This window comes from Chlamydotis macqueenii, chromosome 25 (genome assembly GCF_036417535.1).
Source record: "Chlamydotis macqueenii isolate bChlMac1 chromosome 25, bChlMac1.mat, whole genome shotgun sequence".
Lineage (NCBI taxonomy): Eukaryota > Metazoa > Chordata > Aves > Otidiformes > Otididae > Chlamydotis > Chlamydotis macqueenii.
In genome coordinates, this window is record NC_141580.1 from 2,678,437 (window position 1) to 2,695,213 (window position 16,777).

At 51.2% G+C, this 16,777-nt stretch overlaps 1 protein-coding gene across 2 annotated transcripts in view; it reads right to left on the reverse strand.

The window, feature by feature from the left end:
* ASIC2 (acid sensing ion channel subunit 2) overlaps window positions 1–16,777 on the reverse strand; it is a 444,266-nt gene that overhangs the window by 38,617 nt on the left and 388,872 nt on the right. For both annotated transcript variants that reach the window (XM_086766578.1, XM_086766579.1), the window contains exon 2: window positions 2,777–2,927. In XM_086766578.1, the coding sequence (XP_086622704.1) occupies window positions 2,777–2,927 (151 nt within the window). The remainder of the gene's footprint in view (window positions 1–2,776; window positions 2,928–16,777) is intronic.

Below are 16,777 nucleotides of genomic sequence, written 5' to 3' on the forward strand. Positions count from 1 at the left end.
GGCTTTGCCATTGCAACATGAAGAACTCACTCCATGTCTACGCCCATCCCTCTCGCTAGTAAGGGCTGAAGTTCACTAAAAACTGCATGCCCTTGACGAAGCTTCTCATTGGAAGCCGAGATTGTGCAGTCCCAGTGGTAGCAGCTGAGGAGATTTAACTCCAAACACATTTACGTTATTATGCAAATATTTGGAAATCATCAACTCCTTCACTCACCTACTAAGAGCTAAGTGTTTCCATGGCAACAGCAACTATTAACCACTACAGTTAATATTTTGATTCTAGTAATGTCCAGAGAGCTCAATGAAGATGGAAGACAGCTTGTACAAGGTGCCGTACGAATGCGTAGGATGAAAAAGTCTCTTGTTGAAAGGCAAAGATTAACGTTTTATGAGCTTCAAAGTCAAGTACCAGTTCTACCTGGACCTGTAAGAACATGGCCAAATTTGCTTGCAAGGAGCCTCTCCGTTACGATTTAATCAAACCGAGAGCCCTTGAATCCTACAGCATTTCACTGAGATCTTAGTAACTGCCCCAACGCAATCCAGCCCCACAACATCAGCCCCGTTGTAGGGACATGAGAATCCTGCCCTATGCCTCTGATCTTTAGCTGAGTACAAATTTATGTTAAAGAGGTGTGAGATTAGCACTGAGGTCATGATGGGGCAGGACATCACCAGGGGCATCTTGACAAGCAAAGAGGTACATCGCGCTCTTCCACATGTGGTCAAAAGTCAAGTCTGGACTCAAAAGATTTGGGGTTGGTTTTTTGTCTTTCCTTGGGGTTGGTTTTAAGTCCACAGCCACGGCCAGGTTTCAAGCACCTTCGCCACAAATTTGCAAGTTATCTGAAGACAGTGACCAGAGCAGAAGTTGTCATCCCACCCAACCTCTGGATGACAGCAGTGCTCATGGACGTGGAGGTACCAGACTGGAAACCTCCTCCCCACTGCCACAGGCTCTCCTCTCCAGATTCCCTGCTAGATGGGAAGAGCAAGACCTCGGTGATCCTCCTCCCTCATCTTTTGTCCTCCCAGCTTACTTCTCCACTTGCCTCTATTTTTTTTTTGCCTCCCATGTGATGAGGGGTTGGTTTACCCAGCTGAGCCTGATCTGCCCTTCCCAGCATCGTAGCGATAGAAAAGAGCAGCTCTAAAGACAGCACATCTGGATCAGTTCCTCCCAAAGATTCTCCAAAAGGCAGCTCCAAAAAGCAAGCCTAAAGCCAGGATGATGTGACACAAGGTCTGTGTATCCATGGGGAACCTCAGAGGGATCTAAAACCCAACAAGTTTGAACACAGAGAGCTTGTGGTGTGGCTGTCCGTGCCTGCTACATCCCTGAGCCGTCAGTGTGGTACCCCACAGCAGCCTCCACGCCAGAAAGCATCAGAGGCAGAAGATGCACTTCTTCCCGCTCCGTACTGTGAACTTGTTTTGCCTTTAAAAGGACAAGACTTCAAACAAACCCAACAAGTCAGAAACTATTATTTCAAATCACCGTCTCCTCCCCCCTCAGCTGGGCCAGATCAGGCTGACTTTGAGCACGAGCTAAAACCTGAAAGGCAAAGCCCTCGCTGTAGAAGCCTGTGCAATTTTAAATGGTTGATGGGACCATGGGAATCTGATTAAACAGTAAGAATCAAACACCACACAAATACATTTTATGTTTTTAGTTAATGCAACCAACTCTTCTCTGTGATACTGAACAGAAGATTGAGAGGTGGTCAAAGGGTTTGCGCAGGGTGACACAATACCTTAAGTGAGATTTGCTCCTCTCCCTTCCCCGATACTCAAAACCAAACACAGACAACCTCATCCTGAAAAACTTACACTGCAACGCTCTGCCTTGCAACTGCCAGGGAAAGAGGGTGACTGGCAGTTTTTCCAATATTTTTTTATATTCTTTGTTTAAAATGTCAGCAGCCACCGCTGCTGAAGGGCTGCTAACGCTTGCTCTACATGGGTGGCCCTGGTGTCGCTCCCCATGCTGTCCCCTGCCCACGCCACCCCTGCTGCAGAGCCCAGCCTCCTACCCGCTGTTTTTGCAGCAAGGTTCGTTAAAGAAACTGGCACCAGCTTTGCCAGCAACTTCCACCGTGGCAGCTCCGTGGGGCTGACGGGAGCTGCTGACCCACCCTCACAGAAGGCAGCACTTCCACATCCAGCCTGGGCACTGCCGTCCCAGCCCGTGAGACCCGCGAGACAGCGCCCAGCCCCAGCCCTTCCAGTCAGCGCTTTCTGCCCTTCTCTGTGCCAGGACTAAGATGATGATTCCATCAGAAGATGATTGACCCAGCTAGGTTCATTAGGGGACAGACGCCATCCAACTCAAACACTCCCAGTGCAACGAGCCGAGCCCTCGGTCCACCCAGGCAGTACCAACACACGCAAAGACAGCAATTAGGGCAACCAATGTCCCCAAACATCAAGGAGGAGGAAAACACAGTAGCTGGAGGTCCACCTGGAACGTGGCCTCCTAAAAATGCCATTCTAGGGAAGAGGGACGTGCTGGAGCATCTGAAGGCATCCCAATCATTGGCACCACGACATCCAAGTCCAGCACTCACTGATGAGCTGAACTGTGGACAGGCTGGTCCCAACTAGCAGCCGCAGACATCGGGAAGAAAAACAATTCATTTCTGTACAGACTGGGCTCCTTTTGTTTTCAAGAGCTTTAGGGTTAGACATTAGCTGAGGAGGATGGGATGGTCTTTCCAAAACAATCACCAATACGTGTACTTTTGCAGGAAGAAAAGGAAGGTCTTAGTCTTACCTGTTTCTCCCCATATTGGCAAATATTCATCCTGCTGTATGTCTAGCATGATTTCCAGTCCATTGCCTGTCCCGCCCTTCACCGTGGTAAGAAGAGGCCGTCCTTCTTCTCCTGAGTTAAACATGTAGCATTTCCCGTATTTTGTAAACACCTGTGAGGAGAAGACAGAAATAAGATCATAGCTCCCACATAATCAATGCCTCTTCCCACCCGAGCACAGGCAGAGGGATGAGAAACGGCCACGCACCGCAGCTCGAAGGGAAATGTCTGCAGATAAATCTAATCCAGTTTAATCATTTAGCGCATTGTGCTCTCCTTACAGAAAATAAAAGATGGAAGAGAGGAAGGGAAAGCTGTTTTAGAGCAGCAAACAAATGTCTTCAGCAGCTCCCCGGAGTCATATCACGCTAAGTCTCCAAGAAACACACACACACACACACACCCTAATTTAAGCTTGTACTAAAATACAACGCAATTTCTCAGTTTCGTGCGAGGCACCTCAGTCCACCACCGCTGCGTGCTGACGGCTGCAGACCCAGAGGTGGGCTCGTCCCCAAAGGACAGAAACGCCGGGGCTGAAGCCCACGCTTACCCAGCTGCTGAACATCAAACCCTGCAGGCACAGCTCACGCCCACCGCTTTCCACCCAGAGAGAGCCATCTGAACGACGCCTGTGCTCTCCCGACACGAAAACCCGCAATACCCCATTAATTCCTCACTCTGCCACTACTTGGCAAAGTATAAGAGTCAAAAACACTTGGGCAAGCGAGGAAAGATTTCCTCCATTGCTTTCCCTCTTTCTTTAGTCTCGTTTCGGCCCGTTTCTTGAAAGAAACTGTGGGCAAAGCCCAGGCCGTGGCTGCCAGGCCACCAACAGCTCTGCGATGTGAGGCAGACGTGGGTTGCCAAGTGGGGTGGCTCTCGGTGGGGCAGCAGAGATGCGACATCTTCGACTGCAGTGGCATTGGCAGTTTCGGGCCCTGACAAGTCCTGTGCTCAGTCTTCCCCTGGACTGGGAGAACATACGGAAAACCAAACATTAAAACACAACACGCTGGCTGCCGTCCCATCAGAAATCACGAGTCACTAACACGGCCGCTGAGATCATGCAGCCCCAAGATGATTCATGAAACTAAACAAAAGCCGGAGGGAGTCACCAGCAATTTGTTCCCCTCCAATACTGACATCTGCCTTCTCATCACAGCATCAGGGAAAGAGGTGAAAAAAAAAAAAAAAAAAAGAGAAATATGAAATCATATTCAAGTTTAAAACCTCCACTTGGAGCAGAAAGGATACAGGGGATATGAAGCGTTTGCTGGATAAAAAACACGCCCTTTGAAACAGATTTCATATCCAAGTGAAATCCCATTTTAATACTCGCCTGACCTATTAAACCGCTCGAGCTGGAAAGCTGAGCCGAACAACAGGAAGCCTGCGTTAGCGGCCAGGGCCGTGGACGGCTTTTCCAGATAGGCTTTGAAGGCCGAAGTCAAAAATATCTAATTAGGATATTTCAAAACACAGCAAGGAGAAAACTCACGTTAGTGAAAATCAGGGGAAACAAGCAAGCGCGTACTGAAAGCAACAGCGCAATGTAAACGCTGAGCAGGGATTTCGACGCCGAGGTACCCAGTGCGGTCTTCAGTCAAATAAATCCCGGCAATTTTACGGCACTTTCACAGGGCCCTTTGCAGCTGTAAAAACCTAAGTGTAAAAGCTCCGGCGAGGGCGTGTTTACCCAACAAACAAGATCGAAAGCGACAGGGGCCCGAGGCTCACTGCAGCTGCGTGTCTGGGACCTCAACCCCAGAGGAAAAAGAAACCAAACCAAAAACCATCAAATGGTGACTGGAAAAGGAAGGGACATTCCTCCGTCTGCTCTGCTCCGTCCCCTCCGCAAGCGACGGTCAAAGTCCACGACGGGCTGCTGGCCAAGGCCAAGAGCTCTTCCGCCACAACCCTGGCAGATGTTTCTCCTGCACAGTAGGAGAAGATGGGAAACCCGCCCAGCCACGGACAACCCGAGATGTGTTGACACCTGTGGGGAAAAGCAACCGCTTCCCAGCCCGGCAGCTACTCCCCAGGGGAGAAACTGAGACCCAGCTTAAACCCGGGTGCTGCTGGCATTGTCTACATTGCTCCTAGGACACTGCAGGGAACATTTCCAAGGCTGCCTGACGACTTTCTGCTGCTCTTTAGGGCTCCCAGCAAGCCAAGGTCCTCAGGAAGGCTCCTGGTGCGCATCCGCCCTTTCGCCTCTGCGAGGCAGGCAGCTACACACGGCTTGGTGCAGCCAGACACCACAGCAGAGCCGTGACTGGGCTACGACGGAGAACACGTACGCTCGTCTCAAGGAGGAATCAGGCACCTTTGCTGAAGCACCCAGAGCTAGCAATCGGCGTGAAAACTTTGGGGCAGGATCACCACCAGGCTTAGTTGCTAAGCAAAGAATTCAAGAGACCAACAAGGGATACATCAGCAAACAGCACGGACCAGGAGGAGACCTACAGAGCAAAACAGCTCGGGAGTAGGACGTAATGCTGAACGTGACCTAGGGCTTTTTATTCCTCTAGACCAGCTCAAGGCCGGTTCCACACACTGGGTGCCCATTTGGGCTAGAGCACATCTTTCCACTAAGTTTCACGGACAAGGAGCTGAGCCCAAGTGCTCCAGGGCAGCTCCTCAAGGCACAGCAAGGCACAGTCAGGGGGGACAGCTGGGAGACCCCCTCCCAAAGCACACTCCTGTTCCAACTAAACCCCACGGAAACGCCTCTGCCTTGGGCATGAGCCGGCTGCACGCTGCTCCCAGTGCTCGCCTTCAGCAGCCCTTGCTGGGAGAAAACCATCAGGGTTATGGGGACCTGGGCCTGGAAGCACAGAGAACTGAAACACCAAAGAGAAGAAACAGAGGATGAAGAAATGGGAGCCCTTCCCTGCAGAACAAGGGTGCTGGCAGGGACCCTACGGTAAAGAAGCCCTGCCTGGAAGCCCCTGAAAAAGCCCCCAGAAGCCCACCTGCCAGCTCCCACGCTGCTGGCCCCACAGCCACCACCCCACCGAACACAACACGGCACACGCAGCAGCAGCCTCACCTCTCCGCATCCCAGAGAACACGGCTCCATCCATCCTGCTCTCCACTGATGCTGTGCGGAGCAAGCACCTTGCTGAGCACCAACGTGGCCGTTCACCTCAGCTCAAGACCACCAGCGGCCGTTTCACAGCGATGAAGGCTTTGAGGCCAACGGCCTTAGGAGGGAACTGGTGGGCACCAAAAAAAACCCCGCAGGGTTCAATTTTCCTCCCCAGCACAGCTCCGGCGGGATGCCCGTGCCCTTCCGCCTCAAACGCTGGGCAGGCTCCTTCCACCTCCCCTACGCGGAAAAACCCCTACCTGTATGGGCAGCTCCCTGCCACATGGCACACAAACGCCATATATACACGTATGTATGTACGTGTACGTGTATATATACGTATATGGCATCCCCAGACACAACTCCCCTGCACGCAGCCGAGCCGCGCACAGCAGGGCTCGGCCATGGTGCCGGATGCTGGCACGGGACAACTGTGGGTACCTCTCTTGAGCCCCTCAGCCACGACGTTTTCCACCTTTCCCTATAAAAGCCTCTTTATAGCAGCATTGAAAAAAACACTGTCAAGCTCAAAAAATCCATATGCGTTCACTTCAGCCCACGTTAAATGGGGCTGTGCTCTCCCGCGCCTTCCCACCTGTGCTATGGGTGATTATTCAGGGATACACAACTTTTTGAGGGCTTCCTCTCGGTTTCAGGCTCTTTTGGGCTCCCTGGTAACAGGGAAGGATTCGGAGCGTTATCAGATCATCGGGATAAAAGGACGGAGCTGTTTGGAAAGGGCACCATCAGTACAGAGTAACGGCAGTAGCACAGCTGAGACAGCAAACGGGAGGCAGAGCAGGATAATTCCACCTCGGTTTATTTGTCTTGGGGGAAAAGAGCACTCCTTGCTGTCAGTAACGTTTTACCTCGCAATAAAAAGAAGGTCCAGCACAAGCCAGAAACAAAAATACAAGCATGAACCTTGAGAACAGTCTACAAAAGTATCAGGTTTTTTTTTTTTTACTTTGATGGATCATTCGGTACTTCTGACAGCTCCTCTGAAAATCCCCATTTCAGGTAAACACGTTCCAAAATCTGTGAAATACCATTCGAGTGACACAACGAGCCCTTCTTCAGCACGGAATGGGAAAAACGCGCATCCTGCGGAATGAAAGAGCAGAGCACAGGTATCTCAGATGAACTCCGTGTCCAGAACAGAAGATGCCACCATCAAAAGCTCCGAGACACCAACGTACATCCCGCCGCGCGTGAAGCCAACGGGGCGAAACAGACTGAGATTCAAAATGCGAGCAAGCCTGACTGGAGTAATAGAGAAGAAGGTATTTCACAGTCTGTAACCAGCACACACAGGCCAAGAGTACCTGCTGATAAATTATCCTTTCAGTACGGAGTAAAATCACGGTAAAAGCAAGTAATTTGAAGTCTGTAAATTACTTTTGGAAATCCAGACGCAGATGGAGGCTGGAGCCAACCGACAAGGCGAGACGTGAGCTGTCAGATTAAGGTACCAACCCTTGGAAAGAGAGCAAATTAGAATCCTCCATAATAATTTTCTCCATAATTGTGGTACACAAAGGTTCAGAGACACGTATCTTATCAAGCCACGTCCAACAGCATCACGGACCACAAAGCAAGAAGGAAAACGAGGGGACGTTCCAGCCAGGTCCAGGAGAGGGGGAACAAGAAGCTGAAAGGGCCTGGGGAGAACGGAGATGGGTTTGGGTAGGAACGCACATGAGATGATCCTATTTAGGAGGAAAGCTGATCTTAATTTCAGAGTTTCGGGCACAGCGATACATTCCCACCGCTACCAGCTCTCCCGTGGCAGCTGCTGAGGCGACGGTGGCATCGAGCCATGCCATTATTTCACTCGAGGTGCGAGGAACAGCACGGTCCGGTTGGCTCCACGCGAGCACATCGCCATGGTTCATTTGTTCCCATCCCAGCAGGAGGTAGCGGTGCATTATCTAAAATGAAATGATGGCTGCAAAGAGCAAATCACAATGGACGCCTGCAATAAACCGGCTTCTGAAGCGTCAAATCCCAAGGGGATCTCTTTCCAAAGGAGAACAAGCCTGCAGTGACAGCTTGGTAAGGAGCGAACTAATGGGCAAAAAGGACTTCATCTCCCTTCCAAACGAGAGCGCAGAAGGAAAGGAGCAATCAAATCCCTACCAACGCAGAGGGAGATGCAAGCACCAGCAGGGCATCCTCTTTGTTGGAGAGGATTATGTCTCTCAGTCCTACAAAACCACTGAGGGAACACCAAAAACCCACCGACCCACGTGACTTGAGTGGTCAGCCTCAAGAAAATGTAAGGCAAAGCACGGCTCTTTCAAACATCGACATAAACCAGGAGGGAAAGATGTGTTTAGGTGACACACTTTGTTATTTTCTCCCCTGCAAACAGTAGCCATGAATTTATCTTTAAATTCCTGTTTGTTCTGTGTTATCGGCAACCTGGCACAGAAGCACGTCAGCCAAGAAAAATACCATCCATCCTTCACGGTGTCAGGTTTAATCTCGCAACAGAGAAGAGTAATGGGGCCGGAGCTCCGGAAAGCAGAGCCATAAAAGTTGTCAGAGATGCGTTTACAAGGACAGGGTTTTCCTTTCGGCCCCCAAGACCGAGATATCCTGGCAGAGCCTGTCAAGCAGCTCTGCAAGGCGAGGCAGGGAGACGGTTCCTTGAAATCAGCTCAGCGTCCGCCTGTGCCGCTCTGGGCACCGCCGTCGCACGACGGTATGGGAACAGCAGAGATGTCAGCTCTGGCTTTAGACAAGCCTGCTGGTTTTAAATAAGAAGTTATTGAGGTCTTGGGTACCGCCTGAGGCTACGACAGTCTTGTGCTGGCATTAATGTTATTTCTTTTACAAACTAGCAGAGCGGCCAGCATCCCAAATGTAATCACCTACCGTGGCAACAGGCGGCTACATCACACGTAACGCTCCTAACGCATCCATCTCCGCCTTCAAAACCAGTTTTTGCCACTGGACAGGACCAACTCTCTCTTTAATTTGTTTATTTTATAGGACGGCATTAAACATCGCCCAGTGGGTCACAATTCATATCCCTGTAATTTTATCCTTCAGGACCAGTTAAACTCTTAGCAGCACTAACGCAGAGGTGCGACAGCCGAGCACGTTTAATTCACGAAGAGATATTGCCATTTTATTTTTATTTGTGCAATCAGCCGCTCCCCGCACCGGCGTATCGGTGCGAGCGTTGGTCTGAAGGGTGAGTGCTCACGCAGGGTCCTTACAGCCAGCGTAAATCACCTCCGCAGCCATCGCTGCGACTTAGCACTGGCTAAGCTGCTATTGAAAAAGAAATATAGTACTAATATTCTGGCAGCAAATGAATAAACTGTCACGGTGGCACTCCAAATATTTGAGTCCTTCAGTAACCTGACGCAGAACAATGTCCTCTGCTTTTTACTGCTCTGGGTTTTTTTTTTTTAGGGGGAGAAGGTGGGGTTTTTAACTAAAAGTTTCTCATCTTACGAAAATCCACGCCCCGGCACAAGCGTGAGGCCACTCGGCGTGCACAAACGTGCACCGCACGCCGGTGAAATGAGGTCACTGGCCCAGGACGCGCCAGGCTGGGACGGTGATGTCACCAGACGCGGGTTGAATGAGGTCGGAGAAGACGACAACCTGGACGATGCCCTCAGGAAGGAGCAGATGGTGCAGAAAGAGGAGGAAGGCGGGTGACGGCGTATCGCGCTCCTCCTTCGTGACCACCAAGGCTGTCCCTCCTCCGGCAGCACCCCGCGGACCAGCCCTGCGGTGGGAGCCCCGGAGCCTTTTAACAGGTGCCAGCATACGGCTTGAAGGCCAGGACTCATTTGGACAATAATTACAATCTGTCTTCCTAACCTCTCCCCACTGATTCATTTAATGAATTGTTCTTCGTTACCCTTGCTGAACTCCCAGCCGAGTGGCAGCGCAGCTCTGTCTCCGGTCCAGCAGCAGCTCTGGGTCTGACAACGGCCATATTTCTGTACGGTCCTGCCAAAAATACCTCAAAAGCGTGCCACAGAAGCCCACGGATCCCCCCAGCACTCATCCACATGAGGATACTCACGCAGGTGCTGTGGAGCCTTAGCAGAGGGTGGATAAAACATCTGGACTTGAAATGTCAATGTCCAACCCAAACCCCTCCAGCTAAGGAAGGGTATCACGTACCAAACGAGCTCTCCAGAAAATGCTGATTGATCGTCTTCAGAACTCCCACACACCTTAAAACCATCAAGCAGCACCCCAAAGCCAAAGGAGGGATGAGGAAACGCTCGTGAGCTGGTCCATCCTCATCATCCAGGGTGAGATCGGCTGGAGGCTCCTCAGCCATGGCCTTCAGCCCCTCCACAACCCTCTTGAGATACCAAGAGCCTACACGACAGTTCCTCCCCAGCCAACGCCAGAAGCGTTTGTTCCTCGCTGTAAAACTGTTCTCATGTTTGGAGTCTTTTTTAGGCCTTTCCCCGCCTAGAAAGCCCAGCCTTTCCGCAGAGCCGGCGCACGAGGGAGGCGTCAGCCTCATGAAAAGGACAAACATCTCCAAATACTCCCAGTGGGACAACTTCATCTCTTGCCTTTTCCAAAGGAAAAGCACCAACCACTCCCTCGTCCTCATGCAGAGGAGATAAGTACTAAACGTTGTAGTGAAAACAGCATTTCTCTGTAGCCAGCAAAGCTTAAAACCCCAGGAGGCTTTTACTACTTACAGCCTTGAGTGTTACAATTTCTGCCTGAAGTGAAATATTTGGGACATAAGAAAAAAACCAAAACTTGTTCCCACCCAACACAGGGCTTGGGGTGGAGCTCAGGACCAGCCTGGCCACCACGACCAGGCTGAACGGCCGTGGCCACGTCGTCGGACGAAGGTTTTATGCCCCTTGCACACCAAGGGATTCGCACTGCAGGTTTCTGCCGGCATATAATTGAGTCAGAATTCAGAGCACCACCGCTTGGGTTCTTAAATCCTCTCTACAGTCCATTGAGAAAGATATTTCCCCAATGCATTTCCCGGCACTTTAGTTAAAGACGCTCAAAAGTTAGCACACGGTGCTCTTTTTTTACTTTCTTGTGATGGCTACAACATTTGGAAGAGGGAACGCTGGGGTGGCTGTATGCATGGTGTCATTCTTCTTGCCCCCGTTTGCTGCACATAGACCACCCAGCAACACCCCACTGCCCCCCGGTGCAGAAAATCCCAGCAAGCAAAGCTGCTCCCCATTGCTCGTGCGCGCAAAGCGACTCCCCCATCACTCGTGCGCGCACAACTGTGCCCCGTCGTTCATCCACGGGCCATCAGCACAGTGGTGAGTCTCATCTCCGGGGCTTGCTTTGGCTGCGTGGAGCAGGCAGGACAGGCAGCCCCCATGTTTCTCACCTCCTGTGGGAAAATGCAGCCCGCAGCCAGGTAAAACAGGGATACTGGTGGCGCCTGACTCCACAGGAGCACGCGAGGACGCGTGCATTCACGCCTGTGAGGCGCTCAGAAATTACCGCAGTATGAGGAGTGCAGACATCGTAGCCGGATTTAGACCATCCCGTGCCAAACGCAGACAGTGGGAGTTTCGCTACAGATGGGAGCAAGCCGAATCAGGCCTGTAATTAAGAAAACACGAGCGCTTTCGACGCGTCAGCCATGCAGCCGCTACCTCGCAGAGCGAGATGATCTCCAAGCATCGGCTCACGGGAGGCGGCTGCGAGGCTTGTGGGGCAACCGGTGGACCAGAGCCACCTCCACGCTTGCTGCCGGGACCGAGCACATCCCGGTTCCAGCGTCCTTTGCCTCCCTGCTCCCTATCACGCAGACTCGTTGCGGTAATGCAGCATTTCACCATCCGGAGAGACGGGAACCGAAGCAGCGTTACCATGGATCCATCAACACGGGACAACGCAGGGGAGCAGAGAGGCACAGCTCTGCGCAGCCACTTCCTCATAGCAAGGTACAAAAAAAAATCCTGTGCTTGAGATGTAGAGTGTAAAATATTGCAAAAAGACAATTAGTACCCACAGTCCCCTCTCTCAGTTGCCTGTTTACAGAAATTACATCTTTTTGCTCTTTTTCTCCCCTTCCAGCTGGGCAGAGCCAGCACAGCTGGGGGCAGGAGCAGCCCTGTTTTGCCACACACACCCACGCCGGGACGCAACTGCGGTTTTACATCACCATCGTTGCTGGGGTCACGACAAACTGAACTTTCTGACTGCAGGGTAAATTGGTACCGGCAAGTAGGGGAGAAATAAATTCACGCTTGTAAACAGGGCAGATTGGATCTCGGAATCACTGAGCGGCAGTAAATCAGACATGATACGCTGGCATTTTTACGGTCACTTTTTAGAGCAGAGCCGCGCCGGAGCAGAGCGCGGGGTGCGGTACCACAGCCCAGCATGGGCTGCAGCCCGGCATCGCCGTCCCCGCCAAAGGTCGCGCGCAGCGAGATCTCCAGCCACGACAGCAGCAGGGTAAAGATGATGCTCTCGACAAATCCACTTGACTCCCGCTGGGTTAATATAAATCATTCCTGATAACTTTCCATGTGGGATTTCATCAGATGCAGCCTAGGGAGGGTACACACCACTGTAATCAGGCTCTGCTGTTCACCGCAAACATACGCACAGCACGCTCAATGAGGAACAGTTTTCTGCAAACAGCCAAACACTGTATGGAAAGGAGCGGAATATTTTCCAGTGGGAATTAAAAGAAAAAAAAAGAAAGCAACAAAATTATTTGGCATTCTGTATTCCCAAACCTCAGACAAGTACCTGATCCACAGCCTCGGCAGCCAGACCCGCGCAGACACTCGGTAAGCATCCCTTGGCTGCAGGATTAACCTCAGTTAGCCTTTTCGTTTAAATCTCTGCTGAAGCAGCCGGTTCAGCAAGAGATTTTATAGCCACTGTTTATGATTTGCACAGCCCCAGCTCCCAGCAGCCCCTGTCGTCCCAGGAAGGTGGTGGGACACAGACCCCCACGGCACAGAGCTGGCGCTTTGACTGACACGGGGAATTTTAGGAACCATCTCAGAACGACTCGATTGAAGCCCCAGGACCAGATGCAGGCAGTGAAACTCCAGCTCTTGCCAGGAGCTCGAGGGTGTTAAAGGATTTGCTGGACGCATTCCTCAGCTGAGCAGCAGCTGCTCGGTGCTTAGCGCAAGGCACGAAGCACCGGCCAGGCACGAGCATCTCCTCCGCGGCTGCATCCTTCCTCCAGGGCTGGGGCAATCCTGTCCATCACTGATGACGGACCAAAGACAAGATTTTAACCCTTGTATCTTTATTCCACTCAAAAATTTTCCAAGAGATCCTGATACACGTGGAATTCCAGGTTAATTCTAACAACGCTTGTGACCCCGCAGGGAGCAGCGCTGCCCCAGGACGCTCCCAAACCCTGGGACAGGGACAGTTTGCTTTGTAAATGCAAGGATGAAACGCAGGAACACAAGAGAAAGACAGGGAGATCCCTTCCCTACAGCAAACACACGATGTAACGGGGCACAGGGGAGCTGGGCAACTCCTCCACATCCCTCTTTAAACCAACACTCAGGTGTTTTTGGCGGAGACCTCCAAAGTTTCCCATATCATCCCAGATGACTGATGGGAAGAGCTTTCATATTTAAAACCTAGGCTATTTTTCTTGCTTTAGAAAAAAAAATACATTATATATATATATATATATACACACACACCCCCCCCAAGCTACAGGAGGTAAGGAAAAGCGCAATCAAACTTTTGCTTGCTACACAGCACCCCAAAGCGTCCTCGAGCCAGAGATGTGGTACCTGGAGCTGAGCACAAGTGAAAACGAAGCCAGCGTGGTCCCACCTCAGGGCTTTTAGCTGCTTCTAGCTCGTAATAACCTCAGAAGATATTCATAACCCAGGTAAGGAAACGAGTTTGTCCAGTGCACACAGCGTGGTTTTAAAGCAGCAAAACATCCTTTTAATCAGCTTGCCGAGTGTATACGTCTATCTGTCTCCACTGGAACCTGCCAGCCCCTGAAACGTGCTGCCCCTTCCTGCTCTGAGGCTGAGATGAGGGTTTACCTGCACCACAAAGGCCCTTTCGTCCCTGAGTGCCAAATCCTCAAGCCCAACCACCCGTCCCCCATCCAAAGCCCATGGTTTGGTATCCAAGCGCCTATGGAGAAGACTTCTCTTCTTAACGTAAGGGCAGAAGCACACTGCTGCTGGCCAACCCTGTGCTGGGAGGGAACAGCATTTATCACAGAATCACAGAATTGTTACCCCTCTTCCAGTCATCGGGGACCTCACCAGACTGCCACAATGTCTCAAATACGAAGGCCAGTGGCTTGGCAACTTCCTCCACCAGTTCCCTCGGGCCCTGCGGATGCATCTCCCTGGGTCCCACGGACTTCTGCACCTCCAGGTTCCTCAGATGTCCTTAGACTTGTTGGACAAAGCATACCGCTCTGCTGTAAAGGCCATCGCCTGCTGCTGCAGAGGCAGGAGATTGCAATAAAGTGAAATTCTGAGACGCCGCACTCAAAACAGACGCGTGTGTTTGTTTCCAAGCGCTCCCCGGGACGCCGCTCGGCAGCACGGCTCTGCCCTCGCTCCCACTTACTGCAGCCCGAGTTCACAGTGCAGCAACCAACGCCGCTCCGAAGAAGGCCCGATGCCACCAGTGGTGGGAACTTCCTCTGGTCCAAGCGTAAACGACCCTAAAAATACAGTGCAAAGGCTGCCAAAAGGAACTACATAAAGCATCTTTACATCTGTCCTCTTTTTGCCTTTTATTTTAGATTTCATGCAAGCAGCATGCATTAGTTCCTATCCTCCTCGCTAATAAAAGCACCAGAAAAAACCTTCTCAAGGACAAAATACTCACTACAAAAACCCCAGGATGAAAAATCCCTGAACCCTCAGCACGTGCACGCCAGCCAGGCCCTGAGATTACAGATATCACGACTCCCTTAACAACTCTCCCCTGGTCTTATTTTATGGTTCGCTTCGCAGGAGTAAGCCTACAGTAATCACGAACAAAATTCAACTCTAAAAATGTAAAAACCAGCTGTTCAGAAATGTAAAGGCTTTATTTTGTAATTAATTTGACACTAGCCACTAAAAGGCTCGGCTCTTTAGGACTCTGAGCTGCTCACTGAATAAAGATTTTCCTTCTCTCCATTTCAAGGAATTTATTTGATGCAATTTCTATTCCCAACGATATCCCGCACGTCCAGCACGTAAAGGGATGCAGCTCTATTTCCTCAGTGGCACCAATAAGAAAGCCTATTTCATAAATTCCTTCAAGAGAATTTGAGAGAGATTTTGACACCAAACCTACCTATAAAAAGGGGAATTTAGGTTGAGATGTGCAATTCCTAGGCAGGAAAGCCAAGAGCTGGTGCACGGCCACATCTTGTAGGCAGGCGAGGGGCTGGGAGCCGCCGGGAGCTGCGTGTGGATGCCGTGTAGGGCTGGTGATGGTGCTGAGGGTCAGGGTGCTGCAGGGACTGCGGTGGCCGGGATGCTGGGGATGCAAAGCTGTCGCAGCAAGGGACCTGCCTGCAGAAGGATGCAAATGGGGAGCGATGCTCGACTGCAGCAGCAACTTTCCGCAGCCAAAATGGGCTGTGTTTGAAACACGGGCTCCAAGGGACGTTCCACTTGGAAGTAAGGAGGTATTGCACGACCCAAACACCAGACTGATGAATTACACGACACTGATGGAGAATTATCTCTGGGTAAACAATAGGAAACTCTTAAAATGCAACTTTAAGAGAAAAGCTCTTATGAACACCTTGCTATTGGCACAGTAAATCCACAAGTCTAGGGGCACATGGTCTGTTCTGACAGGCTAGGAAAAACAAAGAGAAAAGAAAAAAAAAAAAAAAAGTATCACCAAAGTGGCTAAATGCAGGAGCCCCCAGCCCCAGAACCTTCCCTCGGATGCTTCAGCAGAGCAGGGATGGAGCATTTCTCACTGGAGCAGATTCTACCACTACAGCTTTCCTTTTTTCCTTCCAGACCACTCTTTATTACAACCCCATATATTCACTTACACCCCACCAAAGTTCCAGCCTCACCAGGGAAGTATGCAACAGCTTCATCGGGGCTCTACATTTTTAATATCGTCACTTTTCCTTTTTTATCCCCAAATTTGCTACCCTGCAGCTGCCCCGAGCAGCCCCTCGGTCACAGGCGAGCGGACGCAGTCCCACCACCGCCATCCTTCACCGGGAAATAAGAAACACAGAAGAATTTCTGGAAGCTCTCTGCACTTTCATGTCTCCCTGGCGACTTCTTAAAAGCATTGCCAGATCCTGGAAAGCTTCATACGCTCTGTCGAGGGCTTTTGCAGCCACTTGTTCCCAACCAAGTCAGCTACTCAGAGTCAGCCTCGCGGGCGTTATTTGTCTGAACCAGCGCAGCCTCAGCTGGCGCATTTTGGATCACATCAAAGCTGGCCCATCTGAGACGCCAAGTCAATACAGAAAGCAGTGAAGGGAGTGTCAGTGGATTAAAATAGCTGATAGGGGAGAGCAGGGAGGGTGTCACTGCACAGGGACGGTCCTGTACCGATGAAAAAGGCTCTTTTTCCCTTCTTAGCTTCAGCTGCCAGAAGGCAAAGCGGCAGCATATCCTGGAAGATCATTTTGTGATGTTTTCCCCGCAATCGCTTGCCCTGCTTCTGCTTTCACCCTTGCCGAGGGTAATCCCTTTCTCCACGCTTAGATCTCCACCGCTAAGCAATAAAGGCTCAGACTGACCCCACTACGAGACTGATGCTCCAACGTGAGCTGGATGCAAACTCCTGGGGCAGGGACCATCCCTGCGCACCTACTGCTCCAGCACCACGGTCCAAGGCTGGGCTTGGAGCCACGGCTTCAGGAAGCAAAATCAAGTCCTGCAGCCCCCTCAAGCCTGGCC